The sequence below is a fragment of the Aphelocoma coerulescens genome, chromosome 4, assembly GCF_041296385.1.
Source record: "Aphelocoma coerulescens isolate FSJ_1873_10779 chromosome 4, UR_Acoe_1.0, whole genome shotgun sequence".
Classification (NCBI taxonomy): Eukaryota; Metazoa; Chordata; class Aves; order Passeriformes; family Corvidae; genus Aphelocoma; species Aphelocoma coerulescens.
Genome location: NC_091017.1, coordinates 54,917,801 through 54,934,835, shown reverse-complemented (window position 1 = coordinate 54,934,835; position 17,035 = coordinate 54,917,801). Strand labels below are relative to the sequence as shown.

The following is a 17,035-nucleotide window of genomic DNA, read 5'->3' as shown; positions in this document are numbered from 1 at the left end:
ACAAAGCCAGCTTGTTATATTCAATTTCAGAAAATCCTAGACAGATTTTTTCTGTTTGTCCCTATGCTACTGAGCAGCTTTTAAAGAATTTCGTTTTTGGTTTTTGTGCTTAGGCCCTGTTTATGGCTATAATAGAAAATGATGCAGGTTTGAACTCATTTTGTTCCAACCTATTTTCTTCTTATTTTGTTTGTGAATTAACTGTTAACACAGGCCAAAGTGACACAATTAAAATTGTACCTCAGGTTTGTTCTATACATAAGAACCAGAAACCAGTCAGCTACAAAGAAACACATCAGCTAAAGCTTTTGGTAAAAACCTGTATGTCAGCATATGAAAAAACCCACAGTCTCAGTAGACCCGAAGGTCCTTCACAGATGCCTTTCATTTGCACAGCTTTTGAAAAATAACCTTTTGTCTTTGATACATGTATAAAGCTTAAAATATTTAGCTTTTTTTTTTTTTCAGACAATGTTCTACAGATTTTTACTGTACCTCTTGCCATGTACAACTGCCCCAGGATCCTCAGACTTTGCTTCCAACTCCTGAACTTCATCCACGAGTGTCTTGTAAGTAGCTCTCTTTACTCTGTAAGTACATACAAAATACTGCCAGACTCACTCTTCTTGAAAGTAGAACAACAGATAGTTTTAACACTTATATAAATATTCAATTTATAAATCCATTTCCCCAGACTTAAAACTAAGCGTTGCAAGGAGAAATATCAAAAAACAAAGCTAAAGAATAAATTTTATCAGCTGTTCTTGCAAATTAGAAACAAAAATTTTTATTAATAAAACACTACAATTATTGAAACATTTAAAATACTAATAAATTTTGTAATAAGGTTTTTCAAAAACAAAGGTGGTAAAAAAAAATTTTATATAATCACCAGCATTGATCTTAATTTGTTTTTTATTATATTAGCAATTAGAATACACACTTAGAAGTCAGTACTTCCTTCTGTAAACACTGGCATTTTTGTACTCACACTTTGTATACTATATCAAGAAGTAAAGCTGTCATAGGAATACACAGGAGTCCCATCCAAAACACTCCAGAGCTGAACATCATAGCTGCCTGAAGAGAAAACGGCACAAAACGCGCTGTCAGGACAAGAACTAGAAAAGATTTTACAAATTTCACGTAGTTAGTTGAGGCTATCAAAAGCAAATTAAAATGAACCATTCTAGTCTGACTAAGGTGAAATAGAACTTGAACTCCTTTCTAAAATTGCCTGAGTTGCAATATAAATCCAGTAAACAGTAAGCACTATTTCATGTCGAGAGGCTGGTAGAAAGATACACTGCTTAGCTCTTTGCAGGGGGGAATCACCCGTCCGCAATGCTGCTCTATAGCACTATGCTGATTACAGGCATTTCCATTAAAATCAGATTTATCAAAAATCCACCCTTTCCCAACTTTGTAAACACAGTTTTCCCCAACATTATGAGCAGAGTTTTCCAGTCTGCAATTGACTCTAACAGGATGTAATGGTTTCTGACCCTTCATATGGATACTGGACACTGTTACAATCATTCTGCAATATAACTTGGATCAAAGTTAGCTCCCACAGAACTCGCTGTACCACAGTTCCCACACTGCCACAGACTCCTGTTAAACAGACTGCTTAAAAATGAGAGTTAAGGAAACAGCTATTTATGTAATTATGAAAGTATACAACATATTGTTAAATGAAGATCTAACACATTAATGCATGGTGAAATATTTGAAAACCCTGTAATTGTTTTTATCTGTGTATTTTTTTTTTTCTATACACTGTTATATGTAATACATAGGAATTTCTTCTGTTCATGACTTGGTCTGTAGAAATACTAAAAACTAAAATGTACTGAATGGCCAAAATAAACATCACAATATATGGACATCAAAGGAAAAAAGTCTTTACCCTTGTAATTCATGCTCAAATGTCTACATCAATAATATTGTGGACGCAAGGAGTATGATAAATACTTACTGAAGCACGTTACTAGAAGCTTGATTGCAGTCAGTATTAGAAATACTTTCATAATGTAATTAGATTGTAGAGAGGTTGAAAGTAGCATGACTCCACAACAATATCCTTTCAAATCCTTTGTTTCATTACTTGGAGACCAATTTCTTTCAAAGGTTAAGTCACAGTATATAAAACAAATAAGCTGAAATTTTACTAGTTTTAATTAGCAGAGCAAGCTTGCAGTAGGTAGCTTGCAGTAGCTGAAGTCTAATTTCTCAACATGCGTACATGAACATTTTAGAATTATACTCAATATGTCAATATATAAAAATAGAAGTGAATTATTTTCAGAAAAGAACCCTAATTCTCATATAAGCAAAAAGTTCTATTTACCTTGTTTTTGTATCCAAATCCCCAATGACATTGATTCGTTGGAAAGCATTAGAATGTATTTTAACTAAAAATACGGTAAACTTTCCATGGCTATGTTAAAAGGACATAGATATTGCCCTGATATTCTACTAACTATTTCTGCCAACAGCTGTCAGCAAAGGTGTAAACACTGAGCAGTGGCAGGTTCAAAATAAAACAATTCACATTTTTAAAAGAGAAAAAAAAAAAAGAAAGTTTTGTATCAGGAAGTGAAGGAAGTGTATTAGTGAAGAAAATGTATTAGCAGTCACTTTATAAGCAAAACCTGACTTTTGACACACTTGATGAAATACTCATTTTCTAGAACAGGAGCTAATAGGAAATGTCTATCAAAAATGCATTTTGCAAGACATTTTATAATTAAGTAGCAATTAGATAGACGGTTCCCATAAAAACAAGAAAAAAGCACAAAAATACAACTTGAACTAATTACAATTGTTAGTTCCTCTTATTAACAACATTTTTTAATTTATAAGGACATAGCAAAGAGCTGTCCTTGTGTTAGCCTCCCGGTATTAAATGTTTGCTGGTGAAACAGCAAAAGTGATAATGTAGGTCTTAGGATGTTAATTCTGACCATTGTAATGCTAACTATGAATGAAGGAACAACTGGCGCCTACTATTCACTCCATCCAGCCTTTGGCTTTACAAATGAACAACATGAATTGAGGTAAAAAAAAAAAGTTTTTCTGCGTCATATTTGAAAGCCTGTCAGATTTTTTTTCTTTTTACAGAGTTAATCCAAACCTAAAAGATTTAAAGCCGACATTTGCGTTAAAGACAGAGGCCCTCTTTGTATTTTTTGGACGAAGAGGGGAAAAAATAAAATCCCACAGAGGTATTTCCTTCCTTTCTGTACAAGAAAGCTCCCCCCTCACTCTGTAGAAAACATTTTTGTCTCTAACTTTTCACATCTCTCTACACATAGGCAGGTCATCTGGGAAATGGCAAACCAATCCTTTTCAGACAATGGCACTAACAGGAGCAGCCTGTTCTGGGGACGGACTCTGGCTGCCTCTGTTTGTGGTTTACAAATTGTTCCTAATGTGAGAGATTTGTGGTCTATGCCAAGTCTTCCCCCTTTAGGCCTTGTGAAACCAAATGGAATCTGCCACAAAAGTGGCTCCCAGGGGAATTCAGAAGTAATCCAAAATGAGAGCTGGGAAGCCCAGTTTATTGTAGGACTTACAAATCCTGCAGGGAAGATAAATAATTTGTTCTATGTGTAGCTCATGCCCAATATTACAACTTTCTAAAATAAATTAACATTGTTTTTTAAGTTTAGATTCTTATATAGGTTCTCATTTTTCAAAAAAGAAAAAAAATCTGAGAAATACTCATTTTCATGACTTAGTGGCAGATAAGAAATCCTGGCTGCAAAACATTTTTAATGCACTGCTGAAGATGTAGTGTTAGGACATTACATGTCAGAATGAACAGAGAATATTTGCTTTTTCCTCATTATGAAATGATCTGCCAAAACAGCTAGCTCAGATTTTAAAAAGCCTTTTAAAAATAAGAAGAGAAAAGATGAAAACAGTGGTAAAATTCTTGCTGTAGAAAAGCTTAAGTTTATCTATTTCAGGTATCATCTAAGTACGTATCTTCTTCCTCTAAACTACAACGATATAAAATACCTCAACACCATCAAACTAGCAAAAGTTTCTCCTCTGAACATACAGAAAAAACTTCATTAGGAGTAGTTATGTGCATGTGTTTGCCTTCATACGTGCCAAAGTACTTACTGTTGTAGTACTAAAACAGATCTGCATTAACTTCCAGTGCAATGAAGTTCCTACAAGTAAGTTCTTGTACTGCCTCTAGTCTTTCTTTGCTATGTAGAGTTTAAAAAACATCTTTCAGCTACTTTTAATTATGAACTGTGTTCCTCGGAATTCCAAAGAATTAAGTTCCTCTCTATTAGGATCACTGGTTATTAGGTATATTATCCAAGACAGACCACTGGAAGCAAAAAAGGTAAACTGGGCAGTTCAAAGATCAGCTCTGCTGTTCTTGCTCGAGAGAATGAGAATGTAACTACTGAATATGGAGAAGGATCTTTAAAGTATATCTGGGAATAGCAGATTCTGGCTCACAAGTAAATGTCTACCACTAGCCTGAGTACAATTAAACTGTGACAGTTTGAGGAGTCAAAATGGAAACTACCTATCAGGAATTAAACAGAAAAAGAAAAACCCCTTAGACAAATACTTTTGATTCCTGAAGTGAAAGACAAAAAGCAAGATCACTGATTATTGTTTTGCAAAGACTCACAGCTCTGAAAAGACAAGCTGGGAAAACTTGGAAGGAGCTGAAAATGTGCTGAAACTGTAGGATAATGCCTGTAGGGACCTTCTGCTGAGAATGGGTTTTAGAAATATTTTGGATTATGAAGGAAAAGCCTAACTTTTATTGTTGAACTATTTCAAAGTTCTTGAAAACTGTACTTCAAACATGCTCTATAATCAAGGAATAAACCCTTGCTGAAAATTTAGTACACCAGTTATTCCCCATGAAATGAAGACATAGAATCCGGATAATATTTTAATCCAGACTGGTAAAAAGGCAGTGCAACAGAGCAAAACAAACAAACAAACAAACAAACAAAAACAAAAACAAAAACAAAAAAAACAAAAAAAAACAAAAAAACAAAAAAAAACAAAAAAAGAGAGAGAGAAATAAATTACAGCAAAGCTACCCTAGATATTAGCCACTGGAGAATGACTATATCCCACAAATTTTGCGATAAGGAAGTGAGAATTGATAGACTTTGGTATTTGCTTACCATACAGAACTCAAAGCAAGTTTTAGAAATAGAGACTGCCAACTCAGTTATCTGCCAGGTTCCTTTCAAAGCATGGCACAGTAATTCTCTTGTTTTGAAGAATTTAGAGAAATAATTACTTCCCAAATTTTAGGGGCATTATTTATGACTCTCCCTGCTAACATTGAGGAGAAGTCCCATAGCAATTTTTCTTAAATATACAACCGTTTAAATTTATTGTGCTGTATTCTGCAAAAGTTATTAAACTAACACTCAGCTGTTTTTTAAAAATGAAAGAGACAAGTATCTATTAATATCACCTTTTACAGCTGGAGGGACAACACAGCAGGGTGCAAAAGCTGTAAGATCCTCATAGAGAAGCTGTTGCTGTATGGGCTGGATGAACAGACTGTGAGATACACTGAAAACGGACTGACTGGCAGTTGGTGATCAGTGGCAGTCTGGCTGGAGGCCAGCAACTGAAAGTGTACCCCAGGGGTCAATACTGGGTCCAGTTCCATTTAACATCTTCATTAAAGGTCTGGATGAGAGGCAAAGTGTACCCTCAGGATGTCTGCTAATGACACAAAACAGGGCAAAGAGTGGCAGATACACTAGAGGATTGTGTTGCCATCCAGAGAAGCCTCAAAAGGCTGAAGAAATGGGCTGACAGGAACCTCATGCAGTTGAACAAGGAGAAATGCAAAGTCCTGCACATGGGAAGGAACTTCCCCAGGTACCAGTGTATGCTAGGGGCCATCCAGCTGGAAAGCAGCTTGGCAGAAAAGGACTTGGTCCCAATGGCCACCAAGTTGAAAATGAGCCAGCAATGGACCCTTGTGACAAAGAAAGGGAACAGTATCTTTGGCTTCATTAGACAAAGTATTGGCAGCAGAGGGGAAGGCAGGTCCCCTCTACTCAGCACTGAGGCCACACCTAGGGAAGTCTCCAGTTCTGGGCTCCCCAGTACAAGAAACACAGGCGTACTGAAATTAGTCCAGTGTCCTGAAGCATCTCTCATACAAGAGAGAAACCTGAGATGGTTGGGACTATAGCCTAAGAGGAGGCTTAGGGGCATCTTATTGATGGAGACAGATTCCTGAGTGGAGGGTGCAAAGACAGAGTCAACCTATTTCCAGCAAAGCCCTGTCACAGCACAAGAGGCAAGGAGCACAAACTAAAACTCCAATCTGAACATCAAGAAAACCTTTCTTACTGTGAGGGGGACTGAACAGGGACACAGGTTGTTCAGAAATGTTGCAGAGTCTCCATCCTTGGTAACATTTAAAAGCTGTCTGGACATGGTCTGGGGCAACTTGGTGTAGAGTCAAAAGCATTAGACCAGATGACCTCCAGAGAGCCATTCAACTGTTCTATGATTGTATTCTATCCTAAAAACTTTGCTTTCTAGGCTTTGCTCTACATTAGACTAAAACAAATTCCCACTTTAGGATCAAACTTTAGACAAACATCTTACTAGAGAGGACCTGTTCGTTTAGAGACTGAAGTATCTGGACAACTACATTTTAAAAAAAGTTATTTGGGGTTTTTATGTAAAAAACCCCAATGCAGTAAAGGCGTATCTAATATTTTAATAAGCATGATTCCATGTAAGTAGGATACTTGGCATAATACAGAGAGAAGCAATATATAAGAAACGAATACTGTCAATATAGTATATTCTAATACATCTTTTCCACGCAGTGCAGCTGAATCATCCCACAAGAAATATTACTGTTTTTCACAAGGCTTCTGCAAACCTCAATCAAATGATCTAAAATTCTGTAAAATACATGCTTGTACCTTAACTCCAATTTCCGTCAGTAGTTTTATAAATCCCCTGGGTCAGACAGAGCAGAAACAGATGGTGCTTTGGAGAACTTTACAGTGCATTGTCTACAGTACCACAATAAATTAAAAAGTTTTGTGGATACTGAACTGTTGCTTTAGTGTCAATGTCATACTTCTTATTCGAGTAAAGTATTCTAAGCTATCTTATTAATCATACCAGTGTAAAAAAAGAGGCCTAACAATTCAGAGCACATAACAATAACAAGGAGCTTTACTAGTGTGAAATATACAACAGATTGATTTGTTTTTCAACCCTCCTCAATTACAGGTTTTCAACTCAGACCACAACCAGATTTTTTCAGGAAACAGATAACACTAACAGTTTAGAAATTTATCTATCTATTTTTATAATTTAAAAATCAGTCTGTTTTTTTTTTAAGAGGGCTTAAAGGAAAAGTAGACCTATTAACTGCAAGGGTGGAAGCATTAATGGAAGGTTCTAGCAGCTTTACAGCCTACTGACACATAAGTGAAGGCTGCTCTTAGTAGGTGATATAAGTTACAGAAATTTCATTAGTTAATGCAATCATTGCAAAAGGACTACATAGATATAAAAATATAGAACAATTTAATCACAGCTTCATTTATTTGTGCAGTCATAATACACAATGTGACAAAACATGGACAACAGGAAACTTCTGGTAATTCCCTGAATCACAGATTAAAAATGCATTTTGTTCAGTATCACAGAACAGCTCTCTGTGTATTGAAGAATTTCAAATAAAAAAGCAAATACACCTACAAAGCAAATACCTTATCAAATATGAACAGACTTGGCATTTACTTTTAAAAACTTAGCCAAGTTCATCTGGCTTAAACAGAAAATATCATTAAGTTATTTAAAATATTTTGAAAGTATATTTAAATTATCTGTTAATGTTATGCATAGAAGTATCAACTTAATTTGTATCAATGTAGTAGAAGGACAGACTTGGGCAGTAGATTTTTTCAAGTCCACAATAAAAATTTTCTTCTAGTCTGTAGTGACACTTTTTGAAATTAAATGCAACTTGTCTAAAGTAATGGGACAAAACATACGGTGTTAAACCTAACCACAAAATGCCTACAAAGAATTTTATGTTGGTTTTTTTCTTTCTTTTGTGTGCATCTATATTTAAAAGCGCAGTCTTTACTGGTAAAATATTAAGAAAATAACCTGTAAAGTTCCTTGTTCACATGATTCCATAGTAGACAGTACTGACAGACAACAAATTCATGAATAAACATTTCTGCAGATGTAATGCAAATTGTAATATAATAAAGACTGTGTTACAGAGGCTGCAAAGTTGTAATAAAATCAATGAAAGCTTCTGAAACGTTTTCAGTATTTCTTTCTCTTAAGTGGTGCATCCCCATTCCTTCCCACAGAAATAGTGTTTTGCTTCTACTACCAAAATCCTCCTTGCAGAAAAGGTATTTTAGTACTTTAAGTAGGTAGAAGTTGAATTTCTAGTCTTTTAGGGTCTTTTTCTAAGACTAGAAGAATATAGTCCCTAATTCTTAAAATAAACTCAAGGAAAGTAATTTTTAAATGAATGATTTTAAAGTACAAGCAAAATAATATGAAAGTAAACAGTAAGTTCAGCTTAATTAATGCTAAAATATTTATGTCTTGTTTCTGCTAAAAGACTCATGAAGTTGGTTTGCTACAGTACCTGAACTAGCTACAGATACTATACTACATAATTAATTACTTAGGTTATCACCCTTTTTTATCACATATCCTTCTTCAGTTTTATGGCCTATCTTTCAATTTTCTTCAGCTTCATAAAGCCCATTGCTGCTCTTGTAGTTTTCATCCATTTTTCCCTCTAGCCTGTGTCTGCCAAAAGACCATGGTGAACTGACGGTTTTCATCTGAACATCATCAATCATGGAAAATGAATGAAGTTTTTTTCTTTCACTTGGAACTTTATTTCTTTAAGAAAAAAACCCCCACAACTGGAATAGAAACTGTTTTAAGGTTGACAAGATGTAACTGGTTTCAGAATTTTAATATGAAAACATGCTTCAGCTACTATAACCCAGATGCCTAGTATCAATCTCTAACAGATAATCAGCTACAGAACGACTAGTCATTCATATATCAGGAGAACACTTGTGCCAGATACCTTACTTATGAGTCCAAAGTCAAATTTCAACTCTTCTGGCGCACTACCTATTTGGCAACAAGTTACCATTACTTACAGGATTTAGGATTACTGTACCATGGAGAGCCATGCAGTTCCCACACTGGGAGAAAAAGTACTGTATGGGTGGATAAGTTGGGTTAGTGCAGGTCTACTAGTCTTGAAAAACCAGAAAACAAATTGTTTCAGCATTCTGGATGAACTGGACATTTTGGATCAAGGGGGCCCCTGTGTGTTTTTGTTCTGGGAAAACTCAGAGCAAAAGAGAGAGACAGAAAAATGTACCTGACTATACTATTAGGAACATGCCAAGGAAAGGGGTCTAGTGACCTAGACAACAGAGAAAAAATGCTATAACTGTCATAATTTTTCATTTCACTATATTTTCTTTTTGAGCACGGCATTCTGCAATCTTTCCTTCTGTGATACCAACATACAGCAACCTACATGTAAAAGCCAACTTTAATTATCTTCTGTACAATTGGAATGATACACAAAAAGACGGAAAACATAGTGTAACAAGTCAGGAAAACTTGCAAAAATATGTGACATATTTGTTTCTTTGTTGAATAAGTGACTGGGTGATGCTTTGATAGTAAAAGATGAACACAGACCAACAACTCTACTGCTTTAACTTTGGGCCACTAGCTTTAGTGCTCAAACATAGGAGTGGTTTTAGCAGCATGAACAGACTTTTCTTCTGTTACAACTCTATTTTATCTCAAGACATTACCTTGCAGTGTTCTCCATTGAAACACATTTATCAGAGTTGAATATTTTATAGGAATGGATACAAAAAATGAGTTTCAAAATATTTAGATGAAAACCTTCCCCTGCATCCAATGAATGAGTTTTCCATCACCTCCATATGCTTTTTCTCTCCCCTTCAAGAGCACTAGAATTTTAGTTTCTTGGAACAGAACCAGTAATAAGCAGGAAGAATCTTATTATTTTCATGACATTAATATGAAGAAAGACTGAATCCTTATTAGAATCTTTCATTAAGTTTTTTTCTATTTCAAAGAAGACAAGAAAAAGATGTTTCTAGAAGACATCATCTAGCTGGAACTTAATTGCTGGAATGTCATGTCAAGAATACTGACTGGAAAGACTATAAACTTACTGAGACAGAATTGTTGTTATGAGCTCTAAGAAGAAGAAAGAGAATACCTTTAAGCTTTCTAAGGACTACAGATATATAACCTATAAATCTGAAGTTTATTAAAAAGGGGGCATTTTTTAATGAACACATTTGGGACAAAAAATGCATAATGTCCCCTTCAGCATAATTTAACAGATCAGACCAGCTAAAATGGACAAAAAGCTAAGTAGATGTCAGCTTTTGACACACTCATTTAACTTTTGCCAAATATAGTTGGATGAAGTTTTCAAGTCTGACTCACACATTTGAAGAAATTAAACAAGCAGTATTTGCACATGCAAGCAGAGTTGCTTATACAGATTTGTTTCTGTCATACCACAATCTTTTGCACAGTTAAATCTGTGAATCTTTTAGTTTGAGTACTTATGGAAGGCCTGATTTGCTACAAAGAAACTCAGTGAATTCTTCCCTGCCAGAGACCATTCAGTCAGTATGGTGGCTTCCAGGAAAGCAGTCAAAAATCCTGCTTCCAATCTGAGCTGCAGTATGCATCAATAGGACTTTTAGCCACCCAGAGTGCAGTGCAAAATGCTAGACCAGAGCTTTGAACATAAGCTTTAATGGTCTATGATACATTTAGAAGACTTTATTCTGACATCACAGACATTGAAATATATTCTTAGTAAGAAAACAAAGCCAACCTCAGTCTACAACTTCTCCCTTCAAACAAGTTCACACACATACACCAAAACTACGATATACACAGTACATGAGTAAGCAAACATATGAACAAAATAAGACTACCCATTTTAAGCACAGAGGAAGTTCTACCACAATAGATAAATGATTTTAGGCTCGTAAGTCAGACTACTTTGGCACAATGTTGAATTCAAACCCCAAGAGAATTATTTTTGTTGACAACTACATCTCTTTAGCAAAGAACCCTTTCTACAAGACCACGAGAATTACATTCCCTCAAAAACGTGTTTTCACAGCAGCTTCAGAGTCTGAAAATGTACTAAAAACATGGTTATTTCAATAGTGAAACAGCCACCCTTATGTCATAACAGGTATAACACATCATTTTGTTCCAACTGTGCTTATCACCATGAAAGTTCAGCTGTCTTAAAAACCATAAAGTCTCTAAAAACACCAAATTCCAAAAACATTTTTTCTTCAATAAAATACAGTGTACATGAAGAAAAATGCTGAAGTATGAGAGCTTCAATTACTTTAATTTACAATACTGTACAGAATTAGTTTTGAGTAGTGGAGGCAATGTGGTAATGAACAAAACCTACATATATACATAGATAAGACATTATAATAGAGAGGAAAACCAGCTAGAAATTGTGTAATTTAAAATTTTTTCCCTTAGGTGTCCAAGTATTTAAGGTAATGCCTCGTGTTGTACATTATAATGTAGTGGTTACAGAAATGCCTACATACTATTTTTTCCTGTAACTGTTTATATAGGAGGTTGGATTTATGGGTCTTAATTACTTTCAAGTGAGGGAGAGAGATGCACCCACATTTCCCACATCCTGCATAAATTTTTAAATTGCTGAATTATATCACAGTAGTGGTGGAGTTGAAGGGACTCTCACTGCTGTAAGGCTTGATTTAGTTGATATTCTTTGAGAACCATTAGAAGAGTATCTTTCTGACACAAGCAGGTATTCATTCTCAGTTTCCGATTCCCACTGAGAATGCACACCACGCTTCTCAGCTCAGGAAGTACTGGTCATGCCCAGAAGCAGACATTAGTGTCTGTGAAATTAATACTTCAGATGTTTCTGGAACTGAATGGTATTGAGAATTTGGGACTGCAGTTCCAATTAAATCAGATAAGGCAGCAAATAAGCATCTTTTATGGATTCAATCCAATTTGGAATATTCAGAGCAGGTTTACACAAGTGGGATTACAAATGAATAAGAAACCACTAATTACTGTCAAAAGGTTAAAGATACACTACAGTAATGCATTCCAAGTAGTGCATTAATAGAAAAGGAAGTGTGCATGACAAGCAGTTCATGCAATGTTATGGCACCTGAAATATTTTTGAGGGATTTCACAGTTTTAAGTACTTGGCAAATTAGTAAAATTCAAGATGAAAAACAGCCTTAACCAGGCTACTACTGGTTACTTCATTATAAAAAAAAGCTCCAGAAAAATAAGCTCTATAATTCTGAGTACTGCATTTGGTAAGACTTTTCCTTAGAAAATTAAAACTTACCTAAGAACTGCAGAGCAGCTTACCTGTCTATACTTTCTTATTAGAGCACATACTCACAGCCTGTTAGCTGACCTCCATTTTCACAAGGGTAAAAATTGACTGTATTTTCAATAACCATGGCTACCATACAGTAGGTATAAAAGACAGAATGACATATGCACCTCTAGCAAGCAGAAGGATCCAGTAAAGATTAGGTCTGTGCTACAGACTGAAACAATATTTTTTTCACACATTTGGGTGTTAGTTAAAATATATTTTTACCTCTCCTGACATATCAGGTGCCATAGGAATGACTGGCCACAAAGAAGAGTAGATTCCAAAAAACACTACCCAAAGTGCAATGCTTCCCCAGATAGCTATATGGCTGAACTGTTAAAACAAACAAAAGAACAATTATTACAGATGCATTATAACATAAAATAACATATTTGCTACTTAGTACTTACAATGCTATTTTGATATATTGGATTAAATTTCCAATGCCTTGTATTACTTTAACTCTACTACTTCACTTAGCTATTTCTTAAGGAAAATGATACTGTCAGTAGCACTATTACTGCATTTTAAGCCAGTTTAAATTCAGTTACAGTAAGTCCAGAGTAATCTGATTTTTATAGTTTAAGTATTAAATTTGTCCTAGTTTTCAATATTAAGCATTATTTTTTTATATGTGGATATTCTGTCCTTCCACACACAGTAACCACAGTTTGCTACTGTGTGGGCTGACAAACTGTTAAAGGATGCAATATAATAAATAAGAAGAAAACAATACAATTATTCATCCATCATATTTCACAGAACATGTGAGAATATGGTAAAGACATTTGCTTACCAAAGTCCAATATGAAGTCTCTAATCCAGCCTTCAAACACACAGTCAGAACCACAAACTTAAGGAGAGAAAGACGGAGAGATTCTAAATATGGGAATCTTAACATACAGAAATTATTAGTTTGGCTAAACTTTCAGGAGAAGGCAAGAAAAAGTAAATTGCCAGTAGATGATTTAAGGATACACCCCAGTAATGAGCAAATAATAGAACACTAAGAATTACCTGCTTCCATTAATAATGGCCACTCACTTGATTTGGAAAACTCTTCTTTTGCTTTAGAAATCTTATCCTTGCTTCTCAGAACTCTCTAAGTCTGGCTATTACCAAGTTGTTAGCATCTTTATTGATGGCATTTTGGTTACACAGAAAGGTTTGTGGAAAGTGTAGTAGTCCTCTCCAGTAGAGATTGAAGACCCTCTAATAACAGACAGGATGACTAAAACTTTCCACACCAAGACAGATTTAGAAGACACAGATGCTGGACTGAAAGCTTGCAATTGTTCAAACTTATGTTAGTCTAAACTTAAAAAACAACCAGAAGTTTTATTCACTTCATTAGTAAATGAGTCATCTGCACCAAACCCTGTAAAGCCAGAGTCAAATGTTGGTAATCTAAGACCCATGTTCTGCATACAAGTAACATGTTGAAGTCTGTTACGCCATTTTCATTATTCCTTCTGATCTTTACTCTTCTTATCTTTAAACATTTTATGGAGCAGTCTCTGAAAATATCAGATTTGTAGGACATGCTCCATTTTAGTTTACAGATGAGCAATAGGAGAAAGTTTATAATCCCACAGCAAGGACTAATTGATAAATGAAAATTGTTTATCTCCTTCCTTTGAAATTCACTCAGACAAGTTTTCTGTTTTCCAAAGAAATAGTTATTACATTTTTTAACTTACTTGTGAATGTATATCACAAGTTCTGCTTTACCTGGAATCTGAAGAACATGAGGCTGAAAAAAGGAGTCATAAAGACCAAGCTCCAACTCTAACAGCTAAAGTTTAAATTTTAGTGTGTTGGACAAGTTGGCAGCACTGATCGTCAGTGAGTTTGTTTGTGTTGAACTTCAAACAGCCTCAGAAATTCAGAAGAAATGTACTTCCATCAGAAGCTGAAAGCAACTAGTTAAATATGTATGACAAAACTTTCCCTATTTCTGGTGCACAGAGGGATACAAATACTACCAGAAAGCTTTCACCTATAAGCTTATACTTTCAATTCTGAAATTCTGAAATCTCCTATTTCAACTGTGCTATTAAGGACCAAAAAAAAAAAAAAAAAAAAAAAGAAAAAAGTCACAGCAACACAATTTTATTATCTAAAACGTGTGAAATCTAATTAGAAGAAAATTGAGGATGATTATGAGTATTATAATTTGCTTGGTCTATCCAGTTTGGGTTCTGCATTTGGATGTGTGAAAAGAAATTAATTATGGAAAAATAACCCAACAAAATCATTTGGTACACTTGTTTGCTACTTAGGTCAGTCATATGAAAAGAAAACATCCTTTAGGATGAGATCAAACATTCCTGCTGCATAGACAAAATGTATACACAAAACAAACACTGCAGATCTCTGAGAAAGGAGATACACAGTGTGAGTATATAGGCATTACTGACCTGTGATGGGATCATAACTGATACCCCTAACAAAATCACCAACTCTGCACAGCCACTCCCTCAAGAATGTGGGGTTTATTGCTCCCTCCTCTGCATGATCCAAACTTACAATAGTGCACTGAATCCTACCCAGGAAAAAAAACCTCAAACTGGTATTCTGTATAAAGACTGAGCTTTTTTAAAAAAACCCCCAAACCTCTCAAAAATGGTCATACAGATATTTTCACAGCACTATATTCCTATTTGAAATCTATGTTTAAAGAAATAATTCCAGGACATGATATGAATATTTCTGACTTTATTTGTGGATACAAAGAAACAAAACTATATCACTTTCTGAATTCTTTTCTTATTGACTTTTGCAGAACTGATGACTGCAGACTTCTTAAAACCACATTAAAAACAGTATGAGGAATGAGAATTACCCTAGCCTTAGAATTTTGATATGACTGATGACTGTTACTGAATATACACTTCACATGCACGGATTTAAAAAAAAATAAGACTCTCCACCCCCATTTTGAAAATCTCTCAAAATTCACGTATGCTCCAGATTTCCTTGAATTCCTGTGCAAGAGCAGGAAAACATAAATTGCAACTTTTATATATCCCCCGACTTTTAACCTGAAGGAAATAGTGTTTTTTTGGGAAATTCTTGACCACTCTGCAGGTTAGTAGCAAGAAGTTAACCTCTCAAGTTTCAGCTCTCCTAGCTGAAAACCAGTTGCAGAATGTGACAGATGAGCAGCATTGTGACCTCTGTTTCAGCATGTGTCTAGAATATTTTCCTTTTATTTCAGTTCTGATGTTTCCTTATTCCCCAAGGAAAGTGATTTTGATGTGAATTCATATTACAGCCCCCTTACTTTAATGGAAGAATTAATTTCTTTTTTGTACCTGCCCACACTAAGGAACTTGAGAAATTAATTAAACTTTTAACATTGAAGAACAGAGGACAGCAAGCATAAATTTAATTTTGCTTCTAAGACAGAACTTGGAACAGCTGCTATTGAGTAACATTCATATCTAGTAAGTGAAAACCACATATTTAGCTTTACTAATTTATTCTAGAAGATAAAAGATTAGAAGAAAAAACCCCAGAGTAACAGAAGCTTACTGTTAGGTATGGATCAGGTGTACTCCTGGTGGTTTGACTGACTCTGAAAAGGCATTCCACAACCTTTGCTCAATATGGCTCAATGCCTCTTTTAAGGCCTCATGATAAATTGAGAGAGAACAGGACTGTATCTTCAGAAATCCACAAACCATTTCTATAATCAATAACCTGAGATTTCTCCAATGCAGAAGCTTAACCTAAACTAATAAGCATGCTAATTAGGGAATTCTAATTCCCATTCTTTAAAAAACCAGAGAGTTTACAGGAAAGGAAAAATTTATCTTCTGCATCTTTATTGAAATGCTTTTTTTCAAAAACGGGAATTAGAACACAAAGTGCACTTCAAAACTTCTCAAAGAGTCATTCAAGAGCCATTTCTTATTCTTAAGGCACTTCTTAAGGCACTGCACTGAATTAAGTCTTCTATGAAGAGAATTAATAGTAATAGTAGCACCATATCCTTAAAAGAGTTAGAGCCAATATAGACTTACAGTGTATACAGTATTCCCCAGGAGCAGGTAATCAGAAGTTTTGCCATTGCCGAATACACTACCTGGAAAAGGAAAGAGGGATAAAAATAAAAACATTTAAACATCTGCCACAGCACTATATATGATCCTAATTTTGATACAAAAGAGATGGCAACACTTTCTACAGGGTACTAGTAGATTTCATCTTGAACTGTACTGAACACTAGAGAACTATGACTTGTACAATGTTTAGTGCTTTAAAACTTTCACTGGCTTCAGGGATTATGCAGGGAACAGGAACTTTTGGTAACACCACATACTAATAGGACCAACCTTGTATTCAGTAGCAATGCAAATAGAGTTACTTTTAATATCAGAGATACAGCATCTTACCTTCAGAAAAATGTGAAATATAATGGTTTTAGTATATATTGATTATAACATATAAGTAAGCAGAAAGCTTAAGAGTCAGATTTTCATGAATTCTGGTATTTTTGGTATAGAAACTTATCTTTGCTCT

At 35.0% G+C, this 17,035-nt stretch overlaps 1 protein-coding gene across 6 annotated transcripts in view; it reads right to left on the bottom strand.

The window, feature by feature from the left end:
• ATP8A1 (ATPase phospholipid transporting 8A1) overlaps positions 1-17,035 on the bottom strand; it is a 110,146-nt gene that overhangs the window by 11,071 nt on the left and 82,040 nt on the right. For all 6 annotated transcript variants that reach the window (XM_069014203.1, XM_069014198.1, XM_069014202.1 and 3 more), the window contains 5 exons: positions 16,537-16,598; positions 13,305-13,361; positions 12,734-12,841; positions 992-1,080; positions 496-588 (listed from right to left, as the gene is read on the bottom strand). In XM_069014203.1, coding sequence (XP_068870304.1) covers positions 496-588; positions 992-1,080; positions 12,734-12,841; positions 13,305-13,361; positions 16,537-16,598 — 409 coding nt within the window. The remainder of the gene's footprint in view (positions 1-495; positions 589-991; positions 1,081-12,733; positions 12,842-13,304; positions 13,362-16,536; positions 16,599-17,035) is intronic.